At 55.2% G+C, this 19,940-nt stretch overlaps 1 protein-coding gene across 2 annotated transcripts in view; it reads left to right on the forward strand.

The window, feature by feature from the left end:
• The first annotated feature begins 3,091 nt into the window (after positions 1-3,091).
• Positions 3,092-19,940, forward strand: part of COL5A1 (collagen type V alpha 1 chain) — a 185,775-nt gene continuing 168,926 nt past the window's right edge. For both annotated transcript variants that reach the window (XM_064290634.1, XM_064290635.1), the window contains exon 1: positions 3,092-3,521. In XM_064290634.1, the coding sequence (XP_064146704.1) occupies positions 3,407-3,521 (115 nt within the window). In that variant the 5' untranslated portion in view covers positions 3,092-3,406. The remainder of the gene's footprint in view (positions 3,522-19,940) is intronic.

Consider the following 19,940-nt stretch of genomic DNA (forward strand, 5'->3'; position numbering starts at 1 on the left):
GATCCCAGGGACAAAGCGCGGGCCACGCCTGACCTGCCTCCCTCTCTGTGGGCACCATGGAGATGTGCAGAGTGCCATCGGTAGAGGGGTGTGCATGGTGATGGGCTGGACCAGAATGGGGGTGATCACAGAAGGTGTGGGAAACACACACGCAAGCCCGCAGCCCCCTCTAACCTTGGAGTAGCTCCAGTGCTTTCCTGGCTAATGTGGCAGGACCTGGAGCATGAGCGCACGGGGTCACCAGCCCTGTACAAGGGACTCTGCGTATAATCGATAGGGGACGCTGGGTTTCGGTCAGTCTCCACCAGGCATCACTGTGTGAAGTGTCCAGAGGCTCAGTGCCTTTCTACTGGAAGGCAGGCATTTGGCCCAGATAGAGACCTGGGTTCAAATCCTACCTCTAGCACTGAGGAGGGGAGGCTTTGGGCAAGGCCTTACCTCTGGGATCCCCAATTTCCTTATCTATAAAGAGGCGAAATTGAAGCATTGCCTCCTGGTGCTGTGAGAGCTGTGCAAGCAGGGGGCCCAGCGCATCATGCACCGGAGGGTCGGCTGACATTCTTATTATCACCTATAGAATTCCAGCGGCGTGCAAATTGGGACTGGCAGCTTGGTCATTCTCAGGCTTCCTGGGCTCACAGACCAGGCAGCCGAGTTCCGGGACTTTCCTCTGAGTTTCTGATGGAAAAGAAACTTGCCTAAACACCCAACTCTGGGCTTGCGTGAAGGTGAAAACCCACTTTGTCAGCTTGGCCAGCCATCGCACCCCTTGCTCCCCAAGAGTGGAGAAAATGCACCCCTCCTGGCCGGTCGCAGCCATATGCCATGAGTCCTTCTTGTCGTCCCTGAGACCTCCACTCTGGGCCTTCACTTTCAGCTCCCAGGCCGCAGCTCAGACGCCGGCCCTGAGTTAGAGGTCGGAGGGCGGCTGATGGGCGCAGACTCACACGTGCAAAGGAGACATTCCTTAAACTGGAACCGGAAAGCCTGCACTATCTTCTGATAACCAGGCCACCGGCCTGTGTCAGCGCCCAGGCTGGGGAGGAGGGGTCTGAGGAGCAGCTGGCCCTCCAAGTGGGGCTGGGGCTGGGGGCTCAGGGACAGGTGGAATCTCCCTCGTCAACTTGGTTGGGAGAGTAAAGGAAGGGCTGGGGCTACATGGCTGAGGCCAATGACTCCAGCTTAACCAAAAATACACAAACACACACACAGATACACACGTCCACACACACACACATAGACACATACGCACGCACACATAGGCACACCTATGTATACACACATACATACATGCACACACACATACATGCACACACACACACACTTCTCCTTGATCACATATGTGATTTATACAGTTAAGGAAACAAAACTCAGAAACTCATGCTCTCACACCTTTCTGGGTCTGCGTATAGAGCCCTGTTATGGATTGAATTGAGTCCCCCCAAAATATGTGTTGTAAATCCTAACCTCTAAACCCCCGGTTATAATCCCATTGGGGTGGGTTGTCTTAGTTATGTTAATAAGGCAGGATTAGTGTAGGGTGTATTTTGAGTCAATCTCTTTTGAGACATAAAAGATTAAACAAGCAGTGAGCGAGCAGAGGTGGGGGAAGAGAGAAGCCAAGCCACGTGAAGATCGCCCAGGGCAGAAGCTCGGAGAGACAAGGACCTTCCTCCAGGGCCAACACAGAGAGAAAACCTTCCCCTAGAGCTGGTGCCCTGAATTTGGACTTCTAGCCTCCTAAACTGTGAGAGAATAAATTTCTGTTTGTTAAAGCCACCCACTTGTGGTATTTCTGTTATAGCAGCACTAGATGACTAAGACAGCCCCATCTTTCTTTTTGTGCCATATCTACACCTGGGAGATGTGTGTGACAGGTGTGTAAGCGAAAGCCAACTAACCAGGGTATCACCAGCGGGGGGTGGTGGGGTCTTGCCAGCATCCCTGAGCTGGACTTCACCCTGTCCAGAGGGTGGGAATTGATGCACACTTGGGGAATTTCACGCCTGGCCTGGAGCTGTAACTGGAGCCAGGGAGCAGGGGGGTCCAGCCCTGTCGGGCATCAGGGAAGGGGATTGTTTGTACAAAGGGGATGGAGATGGCTTAGGGTTTGAAAGCCATCTTAAGTCACAGGGATTCTCTCTCTCTTTAAAAACAAGCCCTGCAGCTCTCTGAAAAGAGGTGTGAGTCATAGCAGGCAGGCAAGGTGGCTTCTGGGAGGCCTCCTAGGCCTGGGGAGCCTGGTGGAAGAGTCCCCTCCCCCCTGAACTCACCCTGGAAGTCAAGGCGCTGGGGTGCTGGGTGCTGGGGGTGCTGGGAGGAAGACTTCTTAAGGCCTTAAAGAAAAGAAAGCAGAAAAAGCCTAGCTCAGGAGCTCTTTCCCCAGGGGGTCCCTCACGCCCTCTCCCCCCTCTTGTCAGTGGGCAGAGGGGATGTCCCCTTTGGTTTCCTTCTGGGAGTCCCTAGGAGTTTCCAGAGTGGGTGTGGGGGAGGGATGGGGAGGGGGAGCCGGGCAGGAAGACTTCACTCCGTTAATGCCCCAGATGGACCAACGTCCGGGCGCTCTGGGGATCTCCTGGACAGCCCGACCCTGACTCCCACCGGTGCAAGTGAAGCTAGGGGAGGCGGGGGCGCGCTCTCTTTCGGGCAATCTGCCGGCCAGCCTTGGGCGCCCAATCTGGCTGGATTCAAAGTTCAGTCTCCGCCCAGAAGGGGAGCTCCGACTCCTCCACATTCAAGAAAAAGTTAGCCAGGGCAAGCTGCGATTCTCTTTTTTAATTCAAAGTGATCAAACTTCGGGCCCTCTGCACTGCTTTCTGGAGCTCCGCCAGGCGTGGGCACCTTGAGTGGGGAAGGTGGGGGCCGGGAGGAGGGGGGCGCGGGGCTCAGGGCCACCCTCGCCCGACCGCTCCAGGAGAAGGGCCGGCCCATCCCCTCGGCCCGCCCGCGTCCCCACCCCGCGCCCCGCGCCCAGTGGGAGGCGGGGGCCGGGCCGGCAGCGCGCAGCCGGGGCTCTGATTCGCTGCGGGCGTCGGGGAGCGACAGCCGCTGGGAGGCCTGCCAGTGGAGAGGAGGGACGAAAGGGGAAAAGTGCTCGGCGCCGGGGCGAGTCCGCACTCCCGTCCCCGCGGCTGGCGCAAGACTCCAGAGCAAGCGCCCAAGGGAGCGGGTCGCGGGGCGGAGAGGCGGCGGGAGGGGCTGCAGAGAAGTAGGAGCGAGCGAACGCCGGGGGGTCCCGGCTGTCCTGCGCGCCAAGGCCAGACTCCCTCCAGGACAGCCGCCGCCACAAAGCACCGAGAGCCGGCAAGGGCGCCCATGACTTCCTAGAGTTGTGTGTCCTCGCCGAGTCGCTGTCCGGGCGTCCCCCGCTTCCCCGCGCCCCGTGCGCCCCCCGCGCCCCGCCGGCATGGACGTCCACACCCGCTGGAAAGCGCGCAATCCGCGCCGCCCGGACGCCCCGCTGTCGCCGTTGCTGCTGCTGCCGCTGCTGCTGCTGTGGGCGCCGCCTCCGAGCCGCGCAGGTAAGGGCTCCGGGCCCCGGGTGCGGGACAGGGTGTCTGTCACCCGCCCGGGCGCGCTGTCATTCCTGGCGCCGGCGCCTTTCCGTGCTGCCTGCGAAACTTTCCCCCCTGGGCTTCTGGAATGCTAGGGCCGAGTCTGGGAATGCCGTTCGCTGGGGGCCCTGAGGGGGAGAGGAGCCAGCACAATACCCGCGGACTCCGCAGCCTCCTCCCCAGCCCGGCCGGCCAGTTGGGGCTGTCGCGCAAGCGGGAACAAGGACTGCGCGTTGCAGACCTGGGAGGTTGTCCATGAGGCAGGCCAAATCTTTCCTGAGACCCCTGTGTTGTCGGCCAGGAGCGCAGGCGCCAGCCCCGTCCCACGTAGCCCCACCACAAGTCCAGGCAGGGTCGCCCCCTAGAGTCACAGCCCTTCAGTTCTGGCCTGGACTCCTGGAGGGCACTGGGGGGACAGTGTCACAGAGGCCCCCAGCCTTGGGCTTGCCCTCTCCCTCTAGGCTGAGGAACTTTGGGTAGGCCAGGTTCTTGCCACCCTGGCACCTGCGTGTTCAGTGGCAGTGGGGAGCCCTGGAGGGTGGCAGAGCAGCCCTGCTTCAGATCCCACTCCAATGAGCCTGATGCCCTGGGAGGCAGCTTCTCTCCCAGAGCTGGGACACGCCGGGCAAAGCTACTGAGGCAATCCTGTGAGTGGGGTGGATGGCCAGAGTTGTGGGATTCCTTCTGCCCGGGGTCTGCCCTTAGAAGGGGCCCCGTCCAGAGGAGGTCTCTAGGGACCACAGGGTCTCTCCCTGCCTGGGTCCTCCAAGCTGCATTCCCTCAACATCCTGTTGGGAGAATCACCTTCTGTGATTGGCTGTTGGATGGGCCCCAGGCCTCTGACCTCCTCATTGATGGATAAGGAGAGGAAGGCTCAGCTGGGCTTGTCCCAGATCATGGAGAGTCAGGAGGGGGCCACGGCTCCACAGCACGAGACCAGCCAGACATCCCCCAGCGAGGAGGGACAGGCTCACTGCTTTCCTTTCTCTTTCCACTTTGTAATTTGAAGACATTTGGAAAGAATCACTTTCCATGTGCCTCTTGCCAGTTACAATGTTTTCCCCCCTCTTTTCCTGGCACAGTTAGCACTTGGTGGGCTCAGGAGGGCCAGCAGGAGTCTGGGTGTGGGGTGGCTCCGGGGCTCTGGGAGATGTCCTTACCCTGTACAGACTGCCTTTCCGTGTCAGGGGAGGGGGGTAAGGTGAAGGTTCTGGACAGTGCAGGTCTCTGGAAGAGTGGTGGTGGGATGGGGTGGCGAGGGATGTGGTCTGGGAACCAGCTGCCACCTGGGCCCCCTCCCTCAGTCCTGTCCTAGCTCCTCTGAGAGATCTGTCCCCCCTCCCCAGGGGATCTGTCCCCTTCAGGGAAAGGCCAGGACTAGGGCTGGATGGGTAGACCACGAATTTGCAGGGTCTAGGATGTTGGTCGCTTTGCCTATCCCTCTCCCCCCGTGTCCCCTGCTGCGTCCCTGTTTTCTGATTTCTCTCCCGAACGGAGCTTTTAAGTGTGGGCCCTGGACAGCAGTGTGGTGGGGGCACAGGTAGGGGCTGCCCCATCCTGGACAGCTTGCTTTTGTCAAAGCAGGCTATGTCGCAGTGTGTGAAGACGTCGCTTTTCTGGGTGGGCTTCACAAACCTCTTTCCAGCTCCCAGGGTGGGTCTCCCTTTGAGGTCACCCGCAGTGCGTGGCCGGAGCGGCAGCTGCCTGCCCACTGGGGATGTGCAGGGGGCGGGTGAAGGTCCTGCGAGCGCCTGTTCGCCTCTCCATCTTGGGACTTGCCAGATGTTTTCCAACTGTTCTCTGAACATGGCTCGTTTCCCGACCTTCTTGGCCAAGCGTGTGAAGGAATGAGAAGTCCGATTTCATTTGGGGCTGCTTAACATCACGCTGGGGGAGGGAGAGTATGTGAAGTGAAACGTGACCCCGATATTTGGAAATTGAGGTCATCTCCTCTGCACCTCATTGGTGAGCACCAGTCACATGACTGCTTTTTGCAAGAATTTGTGGGAAGCATCGGCCAAGTTCTGTGGGACTTCCATCAAATGGTTAAATTTCCTCTGACTCAATGAAGTTGGCTGGAAAGACATCCTTTTCCACCCCCAACCCCATTAACGCACAGTTAGTGGGAGGAGCCCAGAAGCCCCTCCACCCCCGTCTAGCCCAGATTTCAGTGCCCGGAGGGGTTGGCATTTCGGTCACTTCCCCAGGGATGTGACTACCCAGCAGTGGCCCTGGTCAGGCGTTTCTTCCTGGTGTTGAAGCTCCAAGTTCCTTCTCTGATAATGTCGCCTCAGGGCTGTTCCTGGGGTGCTGGCCAGAGCCTGCCCCTTCACCCCACCCTTCAGATATTTCTGGACTCTCCTGGCAGCCCCGCCCTGAGAGCACAGCTGATGCGCTGCCCGCCCAGGCCTCCTGTGTCTGGTCCTGTCTCCCTCCTCCTCCTCCCTGGGCTCCAAGGGAGACCTCAGGCTCCCCTTCCCTCCTCCTGGGTCCCAAACTTTGTTGGGTGGGTAGAGGGACGTGGGGGAACTGACACCCACCAACTCTTCCTCAGCCCCTGCTAAGTGACAGTGACTTGGGGAGGGCAGATTGCCCCCCCCCCACTGCCAGTCATCGGCACCTCTGAAGGTGCCGTGTTTGCTGGCTGGTTGGAGGCAGAAGCCCAGGTCTGCTTTTAAGGCACCCTGCAGGGCCCTCCTTCCCCGGTTCTAGGCTTTGCCAGCACTCAGTGGAGGTGGTGGTGACTGCTCTGAGTCATTTGCTGGCACTTGTCTGATCCTGAGCAAGGCCCTGCGCCCATGTCCTTGCCTCGGCCCCTTAGCAGTGAAGGAGGGGCTGGTGCTCCAAGGCCAGCAGGGACCCCAGGCTGGAGCTTTCTGACCCCTCTCTCCTTCCTTTCCCTCCCTCCCTTCTTCCCCTCTCTTTCCCCCCTACCCTCTTCTCCTCTCTCCCTCTCTTTCCCACTGCTCCTTCCTTCTCTTCCTTCCTCTCTCCTCCCCTCCCTGCCTTCAAGAGGCCCCGAAACCTTCTATTGGTCTCAGTCACCACCAGTGCTTTACCCATCAGAGACCTGCCTGGCCCTGTAGAACTGTGGGGAGACCCAGGTGAATGGTGCGGGGCCCCTGGCTCCAGGAGTTCAGGGTCTGGTGGGCACAACAGACATGGACACTGTTCATTTCACTCTGGGGCTCACATGGAAACTGCTCAGTGCCCTTTCACACAAACTGGGAGAGCTAACTCCACTGGAGAGATCCAGGGAAGCTTCCTGGAGGAGGTGATGCTAAACTTGGCCTTTTCCTCCCCTCCTTCCCCTTCCTTAGTGGGTGCCCTCCTCCACCTCGGGTTTTAATCTGTCCCTCCTCCTGGCAGGGACTGTGCACCCTGCCGCAGTGTCTTGGAGCCTGCTCCCCTTGGCTGGAAAGCCCCTCATTAACTTGGCTGGCCATGCCCCAGCCCATAGTTGCCCTCGGAGGGCCACGTGGCCAGCAGAACTCACTTCTTCTGAGAGACAGGAAGTGCCACAAAGGAGAACAAGCTTCCTTGGGTGGAGGGGGGAGGGCTTTAGGGATCCTCGAGAGTTCGGTATCAGACTAGCTTCCGGAACCCTCAATCTGCTCCCCGCCTCCTGTGCCTCCTCCCGGGCATCTGTCCACACTTACACCCTGGAGTAGTTGCTTGAGAACCCCTGGAGCCTCAGGCTGGGAGGGGCCAGAGGCACTCTGGTTTCGGTCTGCAGCTCTGCAGACACATTGACGGACCTCAAGGCAGTGGCTCGGGAAGTGGCCCCCTGGCACGATTCTGGCCCCTGTGGGGATGACTGGGCAGTCGGAGGTGGAAGACCACCCACATGGGAGGCCCACTCCTTGGCAGTCAGATTGTCCAACCCCAGGGCAGCATGGGTGCGCTGACTTCTCTGCCTCTAACAGGACTTGGGGAGGGAGGTTTGGCAGGGCTAGGGCCAGTTGCAGGGGCCTCAGTTTCCCCCTCCGGGAAACGGGGAGAAGCATATCATTGCTTTGAGGAGTTGTCTTGAAGACTGACTGAGGCGACGCATGTGTGTCAACTGCTTTGTAGGGTGCCTGGCTCACAGCACCAGAAAATCATTCCCAGTCGAATCAACTCCAACTCATGGGGACCCCAAGCGTGTCAGAGCAGAACTGGGCTCCACGGGGTTTTCAGTGGCCGGTTTTTTGGGACTAGACCCCTAGGCCTTTCTTCCAAGGCTCCTCTGGGCAGACTCTTAAGCACTGGGTACATGGAGGACGCTCCTTTCACTGCCACCCTTAGCGGTGTGTTTGTAAAGGCAAGTAGCATAACGTTAGCGCAGTTCTCTTCAGATTTAAGGGTTTCAGAAGCACAAAGCGTTCCTTCCACACGTGTGTGTGTCTGCTTCTCCAGCTGCCTCTTGAGCCAAGTACATGGAAGGGGGGGGCCCCAGGTGTCAGGCTGTGTGTGTGATTGTTTGTGTGTGAGTGTGCATGTGAGTGTGTGTGAGTGTGCACGTGAGTGTGTGTGTATGTGTGGGTGTGAGAGTGTTAATGTGTGAGTGTATGTGTGAGTGTGTGAGTGTATGTGTGTGAGTGTGTGTCAGTGAGTGTGCATGTGAGTGTGAGTTTGTGTAAGTGAATGTATGTGTGTGAGTGTGTGAGTGTATGTGTGTGTGAGTGTGTGTGCATGTGAGTGTGTAAGTGTGATGTGTGGGTGCGTGTGAGTGTGTGTGCATGTGTGTGAGTGTGTGAGTGTGCATGTGAGTGTGCATGTGTGAGTGTGTTTGAGCGTGTGTGTGAGTGTGAGTGTGCATGAGTGTGTCTGTGAGTGTAAGTGTGTGTGAGTGTGAGTGTGTGTGAGTGTAGGTGTGAGAGTGTAGGTGTGAGTGTGCATGTAAGTGTGTGTGTGAGTGAGTGTGTGAGTGTGCGTGTGAGTGTGTGTGTGAGTGAGTGAGTGTGTGAGACAGATGGTTAATGTCACCAGTCCCCTGCAGCCACAAAGCGGAGGAGGCGTGGGTCCCGGGCAAGAGCACTGAGGGGGCTCTCAGTCCCCAAGGGGCCCAGTCCTGGCCCCGCTGTCCATAAGCCCCACCTCCCCGAGCCTCAGTTCCTCATCTGCATGTTGGGTACAGTCCTGAATTGCCTCATGAGGTCGCTGTACAGATCATTGTACAGATCGACTCAGGGCTGCACCTGTGTGTGAGTGTGTGTGTGGTCGGGTGCATGCATGTGGCTGTAATGTGTGCGTCCATGTGATTTATGTATGCTGTGTGTTTTCGTGGGAGTCCCTGCCTGGCACCCACAAAAACCCAGGGACTCCCACAAAAACACACAGCCACACATATATCAGGTGCACACACACATTACACACACACGCACACAACCCAGCACATGCACACGCACAGACGTGTGCATGCCTGGCCACTCTGTGTGTGTGTTTGTGTGTGCACATGTGTGTATGGTCTGTACACACCCATGGCCCAAGTACAAGTGTGGCATGGCCCTCCCATGAACAGTGTCCACGTCTGTCCCGCCCACCAGACTGTGAACTGGAACCAGGGCCCCACCCCATTCACTGCGACAGTGTCCTCTGCAGGCAGTTGTGATGTCTCTCCCTTCCGTGACCCTCCCCCACACCAGACAGGTGGTGAGGGGTGGACACACAGCAGGGAGCCCCTGGATGACCGCGACGCTCCGCTCGTCCTCAGGGCAGGGAATTCCACCTGGGCCAGGTGCTGGGATGAGTCCTGTTTTACCCACAGGAGGGCGGTGCTGTCACAGCTCTGCTTCCCTCTGACTCGGCCAGGTGTTCATTTTGGGATGTCTGGCCCAGTCTTGGATATATGGGAACCCTGAAGAGGGCCTGCCTTGACCCTTCCCAGAGGAGCCCCAGGACACAGGAGGAAGACCAGGGGGTGGCCTGAAGCTGGACCATCTGGGCTCAAGTCTTGGCTTCCCTTCTCACCACTGCACATTTAGCCACTTGGTGCCTTGGTTTCCCCACCTGAAGTATGGGGTGCTGAGTGGAAATACTGCAGGACTTTTATGAGGGTTCAGTGCACCTCATTGCCCCTATTTTGTCCCTCCTGACCCAAGGAGCATGAGGCTGTGGTGGAGGGTCGGGTGCCAGCTCCCAGCTCCTGCCTGTCAGCCAGGGGGTCGCTCCTCCCTCCTGGGGCTGAAATCATGAGGAGGAACTGCACAGAACGTGGGTTTATCAGCGCTGCTCATTGCTCCTCTGAGGCCTGAGGCTGGGCAGCTGTGGGGCAGGTCAAGTCCAGCATGCCCCTCCTTGCCATTGTCATGAGTAGGAATTCAGGTCCAGAGATGTGAACAGACCCGGCAATGCCCTGGCCCAGGACTCTGGTCTCCTGGCTCTGCAACACCACTACACCTGGGTGGGCGATGAGTGGAGAAGGGTGGGTCTCTGGGGGCTCCATTTGAGGGGTGGGCTCAGGTGGGGGCTTTGCTGTCAGAGACTATTCCCAGCTGGGCCTGGCCCAGGTCCCTGGAGGGAGCTTTACAGAATGGATGACTTCATGGCTGAGTGTGTGCTGTGGGCAACGGGGGCTCTGTGCGTCTCCCGCGTCAGAGAACTGAGGCCAGCCTCACAGCAGCTTGACCGGAGGAGCGGTTTTCCTGGAAGTTTCCCAACCTAAGTACTAACCCCACATTAGCGGCGAATGTCATCAGCTTTAGGTGACTCAGAACTGAGACATGGAATCACAGTCTGACCCAGTTTTCTTAAAATTTAATTACGCGGCACAAAGGGTGGGAGCCCAGCCCCTGGGTCGGGGTCTTTGCCCAGGAGATGGGAACACCTTCATTTTCTGCCTTCCTTACCTGGGCTTTTGGGGAAATACATTCTTCTGTCCTTTCTGTACTGCCAGCACCTTGGCAATGGGGTTTCTCTTGACCTCCATATTTTTAATCAATGTCACAAAATGACATAAAAATGTGGGCATGACCCCTGGACACCCTGCTAACTCAGAACTGAAGCCACTCCCAAAGTCCACCTTTCAGCCAAGGACTAGACTGGCTTATAAACCAAACAATAACACGTGTGAGGAACGTGCTTCTTAGTTCAGTCAAGTATACAAGACCAAATGGGCAACACCTGCCCAAAAGCAAAGAGGAGAAGGCAGGAAGGGACAGGAAACCTGGACCAACTGACACGGAGAACCCAGAGTGGAAAGGGAAAGGGGGAGAGTGCTGACACATTGTGGGGATTGCAACCAACGTCACAAAACAACTTGTGTATAAATTTTAGAATAAGAAACTAATTTGTGCTGTAAACTTTCACATAAAACACAATAAAATTTTTTTAAAAAGTGGCATGTAGGGGGAGTGATTTAATTTAAAAGCTCCCACCCTTACATTTGAAAAAAAAAAAAATCTCCAATGAAAAGGAGGGTGAGCTTTAATGTCAACAGAAAATCGGAGGTGACTGTGACCCTGTCGGCCCTGGGCTCCTGGGAAGGGGAAGCGGTGCCCCACCGTGAGCGCGGCCGTGGGCTTGTTCTCTCCCGACAGGGGTGAGCGGAGGGAATACAGGAGGCCCCCACGCGAGAAGCCTGCAGGGCTGAGGCTTTGTCTGACAAGCGTTTGCATCGCATCAGAGGTGTGCTGGGCATGGAGGGTGCACAGGTGAGCAAAGGGCTCGCTGACCTGCCTTACACGGAGCGGGTAGTTAAAGCCTTCAGCAGCCAGACCCCAGGGCCACCAGCCAATCAGAGTGAGCCAGGTGCGGCACTGGCCAATCAGAGTCCAGCCTGCCTTACAGCCGGCGGCTGGGGCCACCCCCTGGAGGGCTCAGAGGAAGGTGCCCTCGATGCTCTGCGGGGCGTGGGCGAGCCCTGCCTTAGGCTCCGCTCCGGCTTACTCAGGGCCTGCGCGGCGGTGTTGCCTGTGGAGTGGGGATGGCTCGTGACCCTCACCATTCTGCAGCTGAGAAATGGAGGCTCTGCAAGCCCGTTTGACCCAAGAGCTCACCCTCCTGCCCAGGGTGTATTTCCTACAGTCCTGTAACCCCAGAACCCATTGCTATGGAGTCAGTTCTGCCTCACAGCGACCCTACAGGGCGGAATAGAGCTGCCCTGTAGGGTTTCCAAGACCACATCTTTCCCCCGCGGAGCCGCTGGTAGGTTCGAACCACCCACCTTTCAGTTAGCAGCCGAGAGCTTAACCACTGTCCCACCAGGGCGCCCTAGCCCTGTAGGCCCACCTGAATTGCCCCTGACCATGCTCCAGTTCAGGGGACAGGGCGTGGGCCTATTCGGTGGCAGGGCAAGTCCCCTGCTTCTGGCTCTCCTTGCTGTGGGAGAATCCTGGCGGGCAGGGGTTTTGAGCTTCAGACAGGGATGCGTGACCCCACACATGGGCGCCCCAGTGACTCAGAACTGACACAGGGAACCACAGTCTGACCTACTTTTCTCAAAATTCACTCGGGGGTAGCAGTCTGAGCCTTGGTGTCTCCTCTTCCTCCTCCTTCTTTAATGTTGTTGTTGGTTTCTGTCCAGTCCCTTCCGATTCATGGTGACCCCATGTGTGCAGGGTAGAGCTGCTCCTTAGGATTTTCAAGGCCCCGGCCTTTCAGGACCAGATCGCCAGGCCTGTCTTCTGAGGTGCCTGTGGCTGGGTCCGACCTCCAACCCTCTGCCTAGTAGCTGAGCGTTTAACCATTCGCACTACTCAGGGGCTGTTCTTTTCACATAGACCGTACTTTTTAGAGGAGCTGAAGGTTTACTGAATAATTGTGGGAAAGTACAGAGAGTTCCCTCGTACTCCCTCTCCCCCTGCTCGGGCTCTCCTCTCCTCACCATCTTGCGCTCGCTTGGTATATTCGTTACATGATTAATAACTGAAGTCCATAGTTTACGCCAAGGAGACCTAGTGGTGCAGTGCTTAAATGCTCAGCTGCTAGCCAAAAGGCTGGCAATTCAAACCCACCAGCTGCTCTGTGGGAGAAAGACCTCCCATAAAGATGACAGCCTAGAAGATCCTATGGGGCAGTTGTACTCTATCGCTCTGAGTAGGAATGGACTTGAGGGCAGTGGGTTTTTTGCAGTTCATACCAGGGTTCACTCTCGGTCCTGTGACCGTGACAAATGCTCCATGCCACACGTCCACCACGACAGTGTCCACACCACAGCCTTCTCGTTTTGACACATCGAGGCGCACACTCAAGAGCTCGGGTGGGCTCCCCTTTGCCAGCCAAGCTTCCATCTTGCCCCCCTCTTTGGGAGCACACTGGCACAGCTGTGTGCAGAGTGGACCCAAGGGATCCTGTCCCACTTGGGTTGGTACTCAAGCCTGTTCAGGGGAGTGGAAACAAGCAATGGGTGTGGGGGAGCAGGCCGAGTGGGGAGCCCGGTAAGAGGGAAAGTGGCCGTGGGCACCCGAGAGAGGGCTCACCTCACTGCTATGGCCAGAAGGTCACCTCAGGCCCTCTAGCTGGGTTCGATCTTGGGAAGCCGGAGCAGCGTTTGCAAGGGGCCCTTTTGGGGGAGAAGCTTCCTCGTGTTTCCACGACCTTCCCAGCGCTGCTGACGAGGTGACGGGCTGTGTTTGTGCTGGTTTCTGCTTTCACTTTTTCTTACCTCTTTGTGAACCATCTGAAACGCTGGCTCTCCTTCCCGTCCACTCAGCGTTCTTCCTCAGGAGGAAGGAGAGGAATGTGGGCGTTGATGCTGCCTTTCCTTTTTTCTGGGTCCGGTGCCCCTGCAGCCCTGGTGTTTGCTGCAAAGCTCTTAGCAGAGGGCCCAGCACTTGGCTCCCCACATGTCAGCAGATGTCATCGGAACACTGATAATAATAATGGCGATTGTTATGTAAAAAACCAGTAAAAAACAAAGACAAAACAAACAAACAAACAAAACATTTGGTGTGGAGTTGACGCTGACTCATGGCAATTCCGTGTCTGTCTGAGGTCAGAGTAGAACTGTGCTTCACAGAATTATCAGTGGCTGGTTTTTCAGAAGTAGATTGCCAGGCCTTTCTTCTGAGGCACCTCTAGGTGGATTCAACCACCAACGTTTTAATCAGCAGCTGATCCCGTTGACTTTTTTGCACCGCCCAGAGGTGCCCTTAATAATGTGCAGTTACCAGGTACTAATTGTTAATGGTACTATAGATTGTGTAATTGTCACATAAAACCAGACCAAACCCAGTGCCGTTGAGTTGATTCTGACTCATAGCGACCCTACAGGACAGAGTAGAACTGCCCCATAGAGTTTCCAAGGAGCACCTGGCGGATTCGAACTGCCAATCCTTTGGCTAGCAGCTGTAGCACTTAACAACTACGCCACCAGGGTTTCCATTGTTACATATTGTTACTGTTATTATTGGCAGGGGGGTGGTAGTTGCTATAAAGTGCAAACCCAGACAAAGCTGGTGTTTGCGGGTTCAGGGGGTACAAGGAGGCCTCGGGAGGGCAGGACAGTTAGCGCAATGGGGCACGGCTGGGCGGCCAGAGGCGGCCTTGTAACTGAGGTGGGGAGTCTGGTGTGTGTGGTGCCTTTTGCAGATGATGTGGGCAGGCTACCTTTCACTGTTTGTGAGAGCAGGGGCCGCTTCGGCCATGCTTTCTTACCCAGGAGCGTGAGGGGCTGACCGTGAGAACAAGTCCCACATGGAGGCCTACCCCTGTTCTTTCTCTTGCTGGCCCTCCCCGTCCTGTGATGCTGCTCGCTAGAACCTTCCAAGGGGGAAGGAGGATCAAGGCGGAAGCAGCACAGGCTATGCCTGAGTTGGGTTTCCTACCCGGGACCAGCATGTCCTCACATGCCCCTTAGTCTGGGCCCTTCTCAGGGGACACGCCCCTCCTCCCTCTCCGGGCCAGGTTCCGTCCAATTGCAAACAGCTGCCTGGCCCGAGAGCGGGTATGCTGGGCTGTAGAGGCTGCTCTTCAGGGCCTGGTCAGTGTGGGGAGCACATGGAGGCCTAAGTGGAGTCAGTGACCCTCCTGTTCCCCGCCTGCTTCTGCCCTCTGGAGCCCAGGGGACGTGGTGGGCAGATGGACGACTTGACCATCTTGCAGGCCCTGTGCTCAGGCAGAAAAAAGCTACAGGCTGGTCAGTCTTTGTGCCCCGGGAGGGGGCAGCTGGGCTCCACGCCGGCTGGGGTGCAGGCTTCTGAGGCCTCGTGGGGGTCCAGTGGTCGATGCCAAAGTGAAGAGGAAAGAGCACAGGACACGTGAGGGCTGAGTGTTGCCTGGGGAGGGTCCTGGAGATGAGAGCTGAGCTTCTCTCCTTCTCTTTCTCCCCTTTCCCTTTACCTCTTCTCTCTTGCTTTTTTTAAAATCTGTGTCCTAAGAGCCTTTACGTGCTGTTTTATCTTGATGGTATCTTTCCAAAGTAAGAAGAATCATCCCCAATCTAAGAGTGAGAAGACTGAGGCCGAAGGAGCCCCCTAGCTAATAGTGGCAGAGCCGAAGCCTTCACAATAGCCTTCTGTTTCTGGAAAGAACCTGGCTCTGTCCAGCCTTTTGGGAACACACCAGTGCTCAGAGCAAGTGCCTTCCAAGCTTGAGTGCCACAGTGAGGGGCCTTGGGCTCCAACTGGAGGCACGGCCACTTCTTTCAACTTTGCTGGTGTCTTTGTCCCAACAGTAGAGGCAGGGAGAAGAACAGGGCTTGGTGAAGCCAGTGGCCACATGGATGGCCCTTTGTCCTCCCACCCTTTTGTCTCCTCTGGCCCCGCTGGTGGTGGGTGCTGGGGCCCAGGCTTCAGAAGGATGCCATACCTTTTGGTTCCTGTCCTTCAGCACCCACTTTCCACTTGGGTCCTGGGCTCCACGGTGTCCTCCTTGTCCTGTGTCAGATGCAATCTTGGGGATTAGGTCTGGAGCCTTGCACTCAACCTCAAGTGGAGTGTTTTATTCAGGGGGCGAGCTGCCCAAGTCTGAGCCATTTTTTCCATTTTAGGGGAAAGGAAAGAGTGATAAAGCAGAGTATAGCCAGGTAGGTCCTGCCTGTTTAATATCAGCTGACACACCATGGAAAACATGTGGGAATCCCTGCCAGCAAGCTAAATGTAAAAGATAAGGGCAGGAGTGCCTTTTACAGCGCCCCTCTGAGGGCAGGGCCGGGGTTGGCCAATAGATCAGATGTTCCTTGAGCTAAGCTGGTATAGCTTAGCCAGAACCTCTTCCAGGTTGGGGAAGCTGGGCCATGACAGGGATCCATATCTTTAAACCACCAGTATTTCAGAAAAGAGATATCAAAGCCCCTGAGAGAAGGAGGGCCCTGAGGCTCAGTCACTGAACCCACCCTTTGGTTTTATTAGCAAAGGCCTGTGATGTGTCCAAAAAACTGATGAGTCCTCAGGTTTGCCAGGGTCAAGGCCCCAAAAGTTCTACTCTTGTTTTTCCTTTAAAGTGGACCCGGAGTCCTAAAGAGCTGCCAAACTTCTCAGAAATTTTATTGCCCAGGCAACTCACCTACCCCTGCTCCAATCAGATTCTACTCTGCCATGTGAAAAATTGAGGGGCTTCATTTATTTGAAGCTAAGGGAATGGGGCTTATCCTGCTTTTGTGATCCTAGGCATTTCTCATTTTAAATCACCTCAGTAGGCAGAATTCACAGTTTAGAATGGTAAAGAGAGGCCCTAGCTCATTGTAAGGACCCTGAATCCTCAAATTTAAGTGAACTGTTAAAAAAAAAAAAAAAAAAAAAAATTTTTTTTTTTTTCCTGTCTGGCCAGAGAACAAGTGTGGAAGTGTTCCACCTAGAGGTCAGCTCTACTAGACATTGTGAATAGGTAGGCTAGGCTTGGGTTGATATAACACTCTCATGGTAAGACCTCAAAGAAGTCATCTCCTTCTGAGTCTCAGTGTCCTCATGTGTAAAACAGAGCTGATGATGTCTACCTCACAGATCTGTGGTGAGAGCCTAGGGAGGCAGAAGCCACACCTCCACAAAAACAAGCAGGTCTGTCTGGACCTCTGTTACACTGCACAAGCCTGCAGCATAGGCGATGCTTAACAAATAGTTGTTGCATTGAAGTGAAAGTGTTTTGTAAACTCTGAAGGGGTCCCTTAAACCAGAGTGTGGCCATGTTTTAGGCAGGCTTTCTGGAGCAGGGTGGGCAGAAGTCAGGAGGCCCGGGAGGCCCTAATACACGTGGCTGCCTTGGCTTTTCTGGGCGAGGGTGGAGGGCTCCAGGAGGGTGACTTGCACTCATCTTCCCAGGTGTCTGGCAGAGTTGAGTGTGCTGGGTTGGATGTCCCAGACAGGCCAGAAGAAACAGAGGATTTTCAGGATCACTCGGGGAATTGGTCAGAGAGTGTGGGAGAATGCTTTCTCTGGGTGCCTCCAGGGGTCACGTCCACCATGCTGTTCAGGTCGGGATCCATGAGCTCAAGGCACCACTGGGTTTTCCCCTGTCTGACACTAATAGAGACTCAATGACGTGTTGCCACACTTCACATAGCAACCTCCGCCATCCCAGATCTTTCAAGGACTCCCCAAGCCAGTGGCCAGTTTGTGATGAGGTATGTGTGTGCATGTGACATGTGCATAAGCAACGTGGGCACCCTCTTTGTGGCATCTCCACTCCTGTTGGCACGTTGCTGAGCAATTTTTGAATGGCTCCTGTGACCTGAATACTTTCTATCTGTGGTATTTTAGTCCATTCGACAAACTGTCAGGTCAGATTGATGTCCTCTCTCTGTGGGTGAAGACACTGAGGTGACTCAATGAACAAGGAACAGACCTGAGATTGGAATGTGGTCCCCTGTGACTCTGGCTTCTCACTCTTCGCACACCCTACTCCATCACCCCCCTCCACCACCAAACCCTGTTCCACCTCTTGATCGTTCTCCCGGCTATCACCCTACTCCTTCTTAGCTGCAGCCTTTTCAGATGAATCTTTTCAGCCCCTTGAGTCTAACTTCATACCAAACTCCTTTTAATTATAGGATCAATCATCTTATCCTATAAATAACTTCCAGATACCCCACTTTCAGCCATGTTTGGGGAATTCTTTAAATACTGTCAGCTTTTCTGTCCACTCTCCTTTCAACCACATCTTTGCCTTCGAGCTCTTACCTTGAACCGCTGTGCCCCAAGACTTCCAGGGGGTGACGCGATTGTTTGCAGTGCCTACCTTCTGCTCTTCAGCCCTGGTCACAGACCCAGCAACGTGGACATTACATGCGCAAGGCCACACTCCCTGGCATGGTTACTTAGGTGGTAGCTGTGACTTAGCTCTTCTGTGCCTGCCTCTTGGTTTCCAGGATCCGGCCCTCACTGTGCTGACTTTAAACCCAAGGGAGAGCCAGGGCTCAGGCAGCAGCCTTTCTCTATATACTTTGATGCCTGGCCAATATCTCGGCAGAAAAAAAAAAAAAAAAAAAAAAAAAAACCCTCTGAAGAAAGCTAGTCTGGTCTCTTCCCAATCACTTATTAAAGTATTTCCTGATTGGATTTCTCAATAGTACGTATGGTGGGCACACACTGCACCTGAGTGAGACCTGCCCCGGCGTCTGTGCTGTCCTGAGTTGCCCGTCTCTGGGATATGTCAGGCTTACATTTAACACATTTTTCTCTGACAACTCAGCTGGTTTCTCTCCCAGTCTTGCTGCTCCCTTCCTTTCCACCCTAACTTTCCCAACACCCCAGGGAACAGTGAAGTGAGGTTCTCAGGCCTTCTAGGGCCAGCTTGGCAGGCCTGGTTCCCTCTCAGCATCCAAACCTATCTCTAACTCCAGGCACAGCACTTCCTGCCCAAGGCTGTTCACACCTTCCCAGTGAGGCGCTCCTTGGGAGGTGGGGGCTGAGGGTCCGGAGTGAGGCTGATGCAAGAGAGCAGGCCTGTTGAAAGAGTGTCTTGGAATATTTCTCCACTCTGTCAGTGCAGCCTACTGCTCTTATCGCTCCTCTGATCGTGTTCCTGGCCTCAGCTTTCACAGCTTTGAAATGGATGCAGACCTGGGCAGGTGCCAGTTTTGGATGGGAATGAGATAGCTCACAAGAAACCCTCAGCCTTGGAAATCAGTGCACCAAATCTGCTGTTAATCATGGTCTTTGTTGGGTCACAGATTCTGCACCAAAACCCATAATTCTAAACCAAGCTTTGAACTGATTCTGCTCAGTTCAGTCATGGCTGAGGAAGCATCACCAAAACAGACCCAAAATTTTGAAGTTGTGTTGTATAGGAAAGATAGCCAGAACAGGAAAAATTATAAGTCGAAGCCCTGGTAGGAACTTAATCTCCGTCTTAGAGAACAAGGGCAGCATACACGTTGCATAGCAACCAAACCTCTTGACCTAGGATTTTGAGCACAGCCTGAAGCAGTGCTGCCCTGGTCAAAGATGGTGGCACCCCACACAAAGATGGTGGCTGACCGCACCGCTTTGAATGTGTGAGGCTCTCCTACAGTTCTGCCAATAATCCAGTCTCATGCATCAGGCTCCTGTAAGGGATCACTACGCCTTCTCCAAGTCTCCCATTCTAGGGCTTTGACCTGTAATTTTTTCTGTTCCTGTACTACGCCAAATCGGCCAAATTGTAAAACTCTGGGTCTGTTTCTGTTTTTCTTCACTGGCTATGACTGAACCAGGTGGAACCATTTCGAAGCCTTGCTCTAAACCCAGAGCTGCTAACAGTAAGAGAACCTTGGCCTGCCCCATTAATAAACTAGTAAATGTTTTAGCTCACAAAAATGTGCTCTGCCAGGCTTCACAATTGAAAATTGAATAAAAATGTTGCTGCTGTTGCTAGCTGCCTTTGAGTCAGCCCCTGACTCATGGAGACTTCATGCACAGTGGAACAAAACGTTGTCTGGTCCTGAGCCATCTCCACAGTGGATTACGGACAAGGTTGTTGGGATCCATAGGACTTTCGTTGGCTGATTTTTGGAAGTGGATCACCAAGCCTTTCTTCCTAGTCCGTCTTAGTCTGGAAGCTCTGCCGAAACCTGTTCAGTATCATAGCAACACACAAGCCTCCAGCGACAGACGGGTGGTTGCGGTGCATGAGATGCACTGGCTGGGAATCGAACCCTGGTCTCCCACATGGAAGGCGAGAATTCTACCACCCATGCCTCATGTGTAAAAATAGTGCTTCTAACTTAAACTCAATGTATGATCTGCTCTGGTAAAGATTACAGCCCGGGAAACCCTATGGGGCAGTTCTCCTCTCTCCTACAGAGTTGCTATGAGTGGGAATTGACTTGGCGGCACACAACAATAACAGTAACAGCAAACAACAACGTTTAAAGCAGTGTGGATGGTTTTGCTAAGGAGGCTGAAGAAACCACCCCCTAAAATTTATTTCTGCATCTGCCGAGCCCTGTGCTCTGCATGTCACTGTGGCTGGTGTGCAGGATACAGCCTTGCCTGGAGGGCGGGGGGACAGGCTTCATGGAGTGGAGGGGACGGCCCTGTCTTCCGACAC

The sequence above is a fragment of the Loxodonta africana genome, chromosome 9, assembly GCF_030014295.1.
Source record: "Loxodonta africana isolate mLoxAfr1 chromosome 9, mLoxAfr1.hap2, whole genome shotgun sequence".
Lineage (NCBI taxonomy): Eukaryota > Metazoa > Chordata > Mammalia > Proboscidea > Elephantidae > Loxodonta > Loxodonta africana.